General features: G+C 36.2%; 1 protein-coding gene across 1 annotated transcript in view; it reads right to left on the bottom strand.

Annotated features, from left to right (window-relative positions):
• The window catches only part of SYNE1 (spectrin repeat containing nuclear envelope protein 1), a 482,398-nt gene that overhangs the window by 366,728 nt on the left and 105,084 nt on the right, over window positions 1–10,586 (bottom strand). Inside the window, exons 4-6 of the mRNA XM_028494818.2 lie at window positions 8,936–9,019; window positions 2,255–2,347; window positions 1,169–1,347 (exon numbers count right to left, since the gene is read on the bottom strand). Coding sequence (XP_028350619.1) covers window positions 1,169–1,347; window positions 2,255–2,347; window positions 8,936–9,019 — 356 coding nt within the window. The remainder of the gene's footprint in view (window positions 1–1,168; window positions 1,348–2,254; window positions 2,348–8,935; window positions 9,020–10,586) is intronic.

Below are 10,586 nucleotides of genomic sequence, written 5' to 3'. Positions count from 1 at the left end.
GGCCACGGCCCACGGGCCTAGCCGCTCCGCGGCACGCGGGACCCTCCCGGACCGGGGCACGAACCCACGCCCCCCGCATCGGCAGGCGGACTCCCAACCACTGCGCCACCAGGGAAGCCCCAGAAATACTTTTAATTGCAACTTGAGTCATAAAAATATACCCCAAATTAGAAAACCACCAACACACTTTACAAGTTAAACAAAACTATATAAGTTAGTAACACTAATTACATCTTCTCTATGTTTATTTTTTTCTCTCCTTATTTTTGCTCTTCAAACTCTTTAAAAATAGAACTTCCTGTGTTTAGTGCCTCAGTGTTTTATAATGATAAGTACTTGTTTACAACTATTTTCCAGGAGAGAATTAGATGTGGGTTATATCTAGGCATGTGAAACAAAATAGAAAGTGAGTTAATTTTACATGTCATTTAGGAAAATCTTACAAAAACACAACTTCTAGGTGAAGAGATCTTATTACTTACCACATCTGACCACAAAATATTGGTATGATCCATTGAAAACTCTATTGAAATTGCTATGAGAAAGTACTTTTTGAGAGTAGTAATTTTATATCCAGTATTCTCACATATATGTGCACACATGTAAATCTATTATGCTTAGAAGCAAACTCTCAGTCCATATAGCTGGAGCTGACAAAAGAATGTACATTCCAGATAAAAGATTAAGATCAAAGAAAACATTAAAAAATAAAATTGCTAGAAAGTTTCAAGGTATAAAAACAAATATGATTATTTCAGAATGTGGACCTTAGTCCACAATATTATTAAATAGAACTCAATAGTCTTATGAAGAGATAATCATGTTTAAACCTCTAATTGTTTTGTGTAAAGATTATCTAATAGCAGCAGAAAATCCAAACAATGACCTAAATGGAATTAGTTCTCATGCTAATCAAGTGTAGGGATTAAACAACTTAATTGGGTCCCGTCACACAAGCAAAGAAGGAATTAGTTTTATTACACCATTTTCCTTGAGTATCAGGGATGCTTTCTGTTTACATTTCAATTCAAGGGAGAGCCAAAGCAAAGCCATTCATTCACATGTCTCCACAAATTTTGCCATCACTGGAATGCGCGCTCAGTCATAAATCGATAACTCAAATTATTCAAGGGTTTCTAATTTAAACAAACTCCTTCTTGGTACTTACTTGGCGACTGTGTACTGGACCCACTTTAATAAAGCCTTCTTAGCATTTCCTTGGATCTTGGTGGCCACCTTCCGTTTGCTTGGGGGGCTGGTGGTCTCAGAGCTGACCATGCTGTCCACGGAGGATGTGCTGCCGGACAGAGACTGCAGCTGCGGTAGGTTGCTGGTCAACTCCTCAATCTGCGTGTGCATCAAGAGTCGGCAAAACGTCAGCATTATCTTTGTTCTTCTCTTCTCAGGTAGTTTACTTTTCCAACTTGATTGATCTTAACACCCTTAACCTCCCAACAATATAAGCTCTTTAAGGGCATGACCAATGTCTTACTCCTGTTTGCACTTCCTACCACATCTAAAATGGGACCTTGTACACAGTAATGAACACTTGTGAAATACATGCATGAATGAAGAAAACAAAACCTAATGGTTCTCCAAACTCAAAGAATTCACTCTTGGTACACACCAAGAGTGAATCCTAATGTAAACTACAAACCTTGAAGTGATAGTGATGTGTCAGTAAAGGTTCATTAATTGTAACCCATGTCCCACTCCCATGGGGGAGCTGGTTAAGGGGAGGCTATGCATGTGTGGGTGCAGGAGGTACATGGGAAATTTCTGTACTCTTTGCTCAGTTTTGCTGAGAACCTCAAACTGCTCTAAAAAATAAAGTCCATTTCTTTAAAAAAACAACCTTACGGCTAGAAGAATTATCCCAGAGAGAAGAGCAAGTTAATTTATCCCCTTAATGTCTAATAGGAGCATAGAACCACTCCCTTCCAGAGGACAAAGAAAAACTTCCTGAACTCTTTTTACACCAATATTTCATCTCCATCGTGTTCTACCCACTTTTTGGATTGGGTACCTGGCCGAGTTCTTTGGGGAGTTCCATATATAACACGTTAGTGGAGAAAAAGAGGGCATTTTCTGCCAACAAAAAACAATGTACATGTGAAGGTCACACCTCTGCTAACTTGAGGTTCAGCCGCAAAGGTACAGAAAATGAGGGCATTATTCATCATTAAAATGTCCACCACTACCTCCATCTGTGACATTTCTATCAACTGAAAAGGGAGCTGAAGAAGTACAATACCTGGAAATACAGAATAATGGTCCACATCAATCCGAGAACTATCGAGGGTCGGCCATCAGCTATATCAGTGGAGTTAATGTTGACTAATTTAATCTGTTTAAAAAGAAAAACTGTACTAGTAATGTACTAGAAGATTACAGACCATTTAATCATGCAATAAGTAGCACTTTACTAGACGTCAATAACATTTGGTCATGCCTGTGCAGCAGTACACAGGAGTAAGCAGGGTGAGCCATAGAAACACGGTTTCAGCGGAAATTTCGGGGCATTCATTAGGTGCACACAATAAACACAACTACAGAATGAATTTCAAAAACTGGTTTAAAGTTGAAAAAAATATGACATCATGCGAGGAATTACCAACAAAATGCCAGACAGGAAAAAAAAAAAAGGTTATTCTTTACATTCAGAGGTTGACTGGAATGTAAAAGAAACTGTGAGGAGAAGTTTAAGAAGATGCACTTACTTTGAAATTTGTTACCAAATAGCATGAAACTTATGTTCTCTTTTACCTATAAAAGCCAGGAGTTAAAAATTCTAAAATTTGTACTAACCGGTGATCCTCTGTACATGGACTGACATGAAAAACAAAGGGAGAAGATGATACATATACATAAATAGTCCTTCAAAATCCACATTATTTGTTCAAAGGGAATAAAAATGCAGGTGGTAAATTTAGAGCGTGATTTGCAGAATACATTTTAAAGATAAAGGAAAGGCGAGAAATAGTTAATTATTAAGAGAAACAGTTAAGAGAGTAGAAAGAGACTGTGGGGGTTCAGTTCCCTACTTTGGGGCACTGACAACTATAAAGCACTCAGAATTAATCTGTCTACAATGTCCCCAATTATTCATTTCAATGTCTTCCCAACTATGAGAAAGTCCCGGGAAAATAGACTTGTATGGTAGGTCTAGCTCAGTCAACCTCTATAGAATACAATTAACTGCTCATCCTCCTCTTCATAATCCCTGGACAAATTAGAAAAAAACTAAAGTACTCCTTAGACTTCTAGCTCAATAATTCTCAGCCAAGATTTAATAAGGTGTGATATTAAAATAAAGTTCAGAAGTTTGTAAATAGCTTACTTTTTAAAAAATATCAGAAGCAAAATCATCCCACAAACACCTTACTCTTCAGTAATTAGTTTAAATTTACTAGTTTACATCTGAGGAGTAAAGTAAAAGCTAGCACAAAAGTCATTGTAAATAATTTGATATATACCCATGGGATTTTATCTCACTGCTGAAGTTCACTCATCAGGTTCAGAGACAGAAAAACATTGAGAACTTCCACAGATCACAAGATCATGTGTCTACTTCTTTTAAACCTAGCACTGTGTAAGGTATAAAATACTTGTTGGTGGAAAATAAAGTGTCACATTTCTTTAATCCTTTATGACAGAACCTATTACAATCTTTATAATCATTCTGATTGCTCCATTTTACAATTTCTCCAGAATTTTCTCTATATCCATTTTAGTATCCATGGGCCACAAATTTATAATACATGCTCATAACCACAAGATTAATGCCTTTCATAGAGGACAAATTATTTCTCTCTCCTTATATATCATTCTTTTTTAAAATGCAATTGAATATATAAGTTGAATTTCCTACCTCAACCCAGCTCCAACTGCACTTTGAAGTTTATACATTCAGCTTATTATAGAACCTGAAGATCTTGTGCTCAACTTGTGAAGAAAAAACGTTTTTCAAAATTATTTTCTTTCTTAAAAATTTAAAAACCATAATGGGTTTCGGGAGCACAGGTTCTTTGTTTGTTTTACCTCCTCTCCCTTGCAAAATCCTATGAAATACACAATAAACTTTTAATAGCCCTAAGATTGTGGGATGGGCAATAGAGACACATCCAAAGAGACTGAAGAATTCCAGAAACCAGAAAGGATGAATCACATAGATGGACCTCACCTCAGACCTTCTGAGCCAGAAAATAAGGAAGGCGGCCTAAGAATCTGTTTTAACAAAACCTCTAGGTTTGGAGAAGTTTGATTTTTGTAAGCCAGAGGCCCGAATGGACTGAATTATCTTCAAAATTCACATGTTGAGTCCCTAACCCCCAATGTGACTGCATTTGGAGACAGAACCTTTAAGGAGACAATTAAGGTGAAACAAGGTTATAAGAGTGAGCCCTAATCCAATAGGACTGGTATCCTTATAAGAGGAAGAAACACCGGAACTCTCACTCTCACTTTCTCTCTCTCTCTCTCTCTGCACACACACACAAGAAAGGTCACATGAAGGCACAGTGCCAAAGCAGCTGTCAGCAAGCCTGGAAAAAAGGAGGAAATCAACCCTGATGGCACCTTGATCTTGGACTTTCAGCCTCCAGAACTGTGAGAAAATATATTTCTATTGTTTAAGCCATCCAGTCTGTGGTATTCTGTTATGGCAGCCATAGCAGACTAATACAAGGCCCACAGACGTTTCAAAAAAATATTTGAATTATTTGGGAAAAATTTCAAAAAACTTTAAATAAAAAATCCAGACTACCAGCTTTTCTTGATACATTGGAAAACCTAATGAACAGATGCATCACCACTTTATGAGTTGTTTTCTACCTATATATATATAGGTAGCCAAATACCTGCATTATTTAATAAATAACTTAAATAAATTAAATAAATAATAAGATTTCAATAAAGATCCAGACTACTGGCTTTTCTCGTTCAATTGTTAAACCTGGGATCACTGTGCTTGCATTTCATCGAGGTGACTCCAGATGGAATTGGGTATTTGCTTCCTGCTTCCAGACAGCACATGGGACTACTCAGTTTTCCTGCTACCATGATCAGCTTCTACCTTGCTTCATCGTTGACATCATCTATCTGGACCTCACAGGAACCTAAATTTATGTGTGCACTATGGCAAGCTTTAGGAAACGTGGTCAGTGACTGGCTGCTTGTATTACTATTTAGAATGATCCACCTGACACCTCATTGGAGAAAAACTTGCAGAAAGTAGTGATGAATCTATTCATTAGAGCCAAACTTATACAATTCTTATCAAATACTAACATATGCCTTTATTCAGTAACCCTGTAAACAAGTGGAAAGTAAACACAACGGTAGGGTTTTCTTCAGTAAACTTGAAAAGTGCCTTCATTATTCCTTATCCGAGTACTAAACAAATCTTCTATCATCTAAAGAAAAAATCTAAATGGAGGACAAAGTAAATACAAAGGTTAAAGACAAATTCTTGAAAATATGTTTGAGACTTAAGTTCTTAAATTATAAAGAACAAAAATAAACAGTAAGAGGGAGGGCACCAAAGAGTCTTCAAAAACTCATTCTACACCACTGTCAATTATTTTGTGAGCCAAGGGGGTGAAGAAATGCCAGAAAGAGAAGCCCAAAACTATGTATTTCAGGTAGATTTTTTAAAAATCAAAGTAGTTAGGGATTTGTGGGGACAGAAAGGAAATACTTTGGATTTTGTCCTGAGACTCAAATGCATTACTTTTTGCCGTTAGTAAATATAATATTTAAAATCTGAATCCTCTATGTTTTGAAAAGTTATTCAGGTTTGTTCTGTGAAAATGGACCCGGTACAAACAAGTCTTCTGTGAAAAGAAGACTCTTTGGTTCTCTTTACAAACAATGCCTTTCATGGGTTAAGTCATTAAATTTTTCTCCAAGACATTAATTAATAAGAAGAATTTTGTTTTCATATTCTAGCCAGTGAATACGCATCAGAACAAAGAAGGACACTATTGTTACATAGCCAAAATGGAAGACAAAATGACTGGGAAAATTCTATAAATATCCTGTTAAATAAGGCTTTTTTTTCAGCTTTCCATGAAAAACTCATTAAGCGAGAGAAGGAAGAAGAGAAACACTCCATTAAGAATGATGTTAAAGTGACCTGGAAACAATGTCCAATATTCTACTAGAAGCTAAGATTGTTTTTCTACACCATCTTAATGTCTAGAATCTCTCTTTGGTGTGAAGTTAGCACACTTGACTGAACTTTATACTGATTCACTGTTCTAACAACTCATTAAAATATAAATTATTTAAGAGCCAGAATCTAGTTTTCTTTAATTTTGTATTTTCCAGAATTCTCGTTTTACAGAAAGTATTCAATTATGCATTTGTGGAATAAATGAAATAATTTATTGCATATAGACAGAGAAGTAAATAACTGAATCATTCTATTTTCCAGAAGTATCTGGATATCCATTTATAAAGCTGGTTTTGGTATTGCCAAACACAGACTTCCTGAATTTCCACAAATTAGAAAAGGCTAAAATCTAAAAGGATTGGTGCAACCCTTCTGGAGGGAAATATGTCAACACCTAACAAAACAAAATACACACTTATGTTTTGACCCAACAATCACACTTCTAAAAATTTACCCAGAAGATACACTTCCAATAATACAAAAATACTTATGCACAGTTATTAATTGCATCATCGTTTCTGCTTGAAAAATGCTAGAAACCACCTAAATGCTCATTCACAAGAGAGTGGTTGAATAAACTCCGGAACATCCAGACCACGGAATACTGTGCAGCTGTAAAAATGAATGAGGAACATCTCTGTGAACTGATTTGAGGGATTTCCAGGATATACTGTTAATTGAAAAAGGTAAAGTGCACCTGGTGTATCGCTAGTATGCTACCTTTGTATAAGAAAGAAGGTGGTGTATGACAATAACCTGCTCATTCCTGCAAAAGAAATACAGGAAGGATAAATCAGAAATTGGAGAAACTGGTTACCTAGAGGGGAGGAAAGGAGTAAAAGGAAGGAGAATGGTAATGGAGAAGCAAGGATGAGGAGGGAATGCCACTTCTCTAAGTGTACCTTTTACTCCTAGAATCATAATAATGTCTCATTCTCTAAAATAAAAAATAATTAAGGTCAACTAGGATGTGTGTGGGGTTTCCCAAAATGGAATATAACTCTATTACTTAGCTCTATTACAAATGAATAACATAATCACACTGAACGGATGGGAGAACAGAAGTGACCCAGGTAAATCTGGACAACAGTCTCTTGACAGGATATTGTAATGCTGAAGACCGAAAGAACTGTACACAAATACTGTTCTGCAGTTAGTCAATATGTTTCTCACAAAGGTGTGGGTTAGCAATTCTGAAACTACTTTATGTGTATACACTAGGGATGAAAAAGAAGAGAGTATATTGTAGATGAGAGCCAGGTTTCTCACTGTCAGAAAAAACAGAAAGAAATCATCATGAAATGGACCTTGTGGTATTGGACTGAAATCAGAAGTATCAATTTGAAGTAAAGGTTTACATGTACAAGTAATAGAAGAAGCTATATAGAAAGAAAGAGAGAGAGAGAGAGATGGAAGGGAGAGAAATATAGATATGTGTGTATACCCAGACTAGTAAACATACATGTATCTAGATCTATATATTGAGAGGGCAATGAAACCTCAGTAGCCATGAGCACACCTAGCACTCAAATCTTGGTTTCTAAATGCCATTCACTAATGAAAGGAACACAGCCTCCTTAGAGAAGTGGTTGATTCTAGGACTGGGGTTAGGAAAATAGAAGATAAACCTGGACAATCTGTAGTTCCAGAAAATAAGGAAATGCTTGAAAAAGGAGGGGGCCGTGTCAAAAGAGTACAGGAGCCAGCTTGAAGGAACTCTTAATGGACAAAGCTAGAACAATCTGAGCAACAAAATAATAACGATAATAACAATAACGGTAGTCATACCGGATTATAACTATAGAATAAAATAAATATCCATGAGTCCATAATGAAATAAATGAGGAACTGAATAAATAAATGGGGAAGAAAGGTCATCTTTTTCTTACATAACAGTTCCAATTAGTAAGTATAAAAGAAATGAGGGAAAAACAAAATCGTCATTGGGCAAACAGCACAGAAGTAATTATTGAAGGCAACTGATGCCAAAATCAGTGAGCAAGAAGCAGAATATTAGCATAATCTCAATTACCTCCCCTAAGGTATTTCTGAATTATAAATGGAAAAAGAGTAGTTTTACCATAAAACAACCCTCAGCAGACGACTTAGTCAAGTGGTTGAGGTTAGCGACACCAGCAATAAGACAAGTCAGAATCCTATCTACATCCGCTAAACTGATACATTGAGAAGAATACATCACTTCCTTGGCACTCTTGCCAAAAATGTATAACCTCAATCTGATCATGGGAGAACATCACACAAACCAAACTGAGAGCTATTCTGAAAAATAACTGCCTAGCAGTTATCATTAAGGTCATGAAAGACACAGAAAGACGAGGTCATAGAATGGAAAAGACAAAGGAGACACAGCAATTAAAATGCAAGGCATGTGACTGGATTGGATCCTGGAACAGAAATAAGACACTGTAGAAAAAATGATGAAATTAGATTAATTTCTATGCTTTACTTAACAGTATCATACCAATTTTAATTTCCTTATTTGGTAGTTGTACTACGTTACATATATGTACTATGAACAAATAAGTCCCTCACATTAGAGGAAGCTGGCTGAAGTACAGACATGAAATCTCTGTGCCTTTTTTTCCCCACTCTTCTGTAAATCTAAAATGATTTTACAATAATATTGCACATATACGTTGTATAGATTGCACGCAGTGTTTTTACCCAACAGTCAACAATGAAAATATTAGTATGTCCACGCTTTCTTCTTGAAGTGCTTTGTTTTTGTTTCTCTCTTACCTTCCTTCCTTCCAGGAACTTGAGTGCCGTGCCAATGTTTGCCACAGCATGGATTCGCTTCATCCGGCGTCCTTGTTCACACGGCTATAAAAGGGGGAAGGACAGGAATAAGTAAAAATGCACACATTAAAAAGACAGTTATAAAATCTATTTAAGCGGATTCAAAATATACTTGAAGAATGTTCAAGAACAGCCAACATACTCAATTTCTATAAAGGTTAGCAGATACATAGAGGAGCGTTATCCCCACAGCACTTGGAAAGTGTATAATTTACTCAATAAATACATTCATTCTCAGCTTCTGAATGCACTTACCCTTAAGGTTTCTGTATGCTTAAAGTTGGAAATTCACAAAATTCCTCTGTTGTCTACTAAGACTGTTATTCCTGCAAGTTAGGAAGTATTTTTATGAAAAGTGCTCTTGGTGCGTGTGGAGGGCAGGAGATAATGGGAAATCTCTCCTTTCCTCTCAATTTTGTCATAAACTTAAAACTTCTCTAAAAAATAAAGTCTTAAAAAAGTACTCTTGGTCACTCACATTTTTTTTCAGTCATACTAACATGAAAGTTGCTGACAGTATTAGTGGGGTTTCTCTGTTTGAAGGACCAAAAAGCATGGCGCACATGAGCCAAGGTTAAAAAGTAGGAGTGTAAGAATGAAAATGTTCTTCGCAAAATAGTATGTTCTGGTACAAGTATACTAAGTTACTTGTGTTTGATTCAGCAAAATATAATACATTAATAAATAATTTAATAAATAGAATAAAATAGTAAGTGCTTTCTATGTGCTACACTGTTCATTTTAAAACTCCAAATAATTTCAGTGAAGTAGATAACATTACATTTACAAGACCTAAGAGGATAACAGGTCCATGATTGAACAGCTGATAGACTGGTCTCTTCTCTGTGGCACTAGAACTCTAAACAATCTCCCATCAGAGCTCAAAACTAAGTATCTTTTCATTTCCAGTTAAAAGTGTAACAGGTAATTTTTTATGACATCATTTTAAACAAATATTTAAATAGAAAATATACTTTAAAAAGGTTTATCCTTTTCTTGCATGGCCCACTTATTTAGTTATTTGCTTAATTATCTTTTATAATGTAAAAAGCACCTAGGAACCCGCAACTAAAACAAAGCCAGGACCCAGAAATTAAGCACAAAAGCCACATCCCTCAATATTACCATTCATTCCCTCCCCCTGAACTCCTACGCCATGGCAACCACCACAATAAACCCAGTCCAATGTTTCCCCTTTTATACACATTCATTTCATTTATTGCATTCTTAAAAAGAATATTTATTTCAGTTCTTAGCGCTTATATAAAGAATATCACTGTATTAATCTTTTTTTGATACTTACTTTTCCACATAATAAGATTGCTAACATTCATCCATATTGTTTCCTGTCACTGTATTTCATTCATTTTGACAGCCATATACTGTGCCATTTATTTACTCTCCTTCTGATGTGAATCTGAATTATTTCCAGGTTATTCCTATGTGACCTGTGCTGACAGGTCATTCTTGTACATCCCACCCTTGGTACAAGTATAAAGAGTTTCTCTTGGGGGCTTCCCTGGTGGCGCAGTGGTTGCGCGTCCGCCTGCCGATGCAGGGGAACCGGGTTCGCGCCCCGGTCTGGGAGGAT

This window comes from Physeter macrocephalus, chromosome 10 (assembly GCF_002837175.3).
Source record: "Physeter macrocephalus isolate SW-GA chromosome 10, ASM283717v5, whole genome shotgun sequence".
NCBI lineage: Eukaryota > Metazoa > Chordata > Mammalia > Artiodactyla > Physeteridae > Physeter > Physeter macrocephalus.
This window is presented reverse-complemented; position numbering and strand designations above follow the sequence as displayed.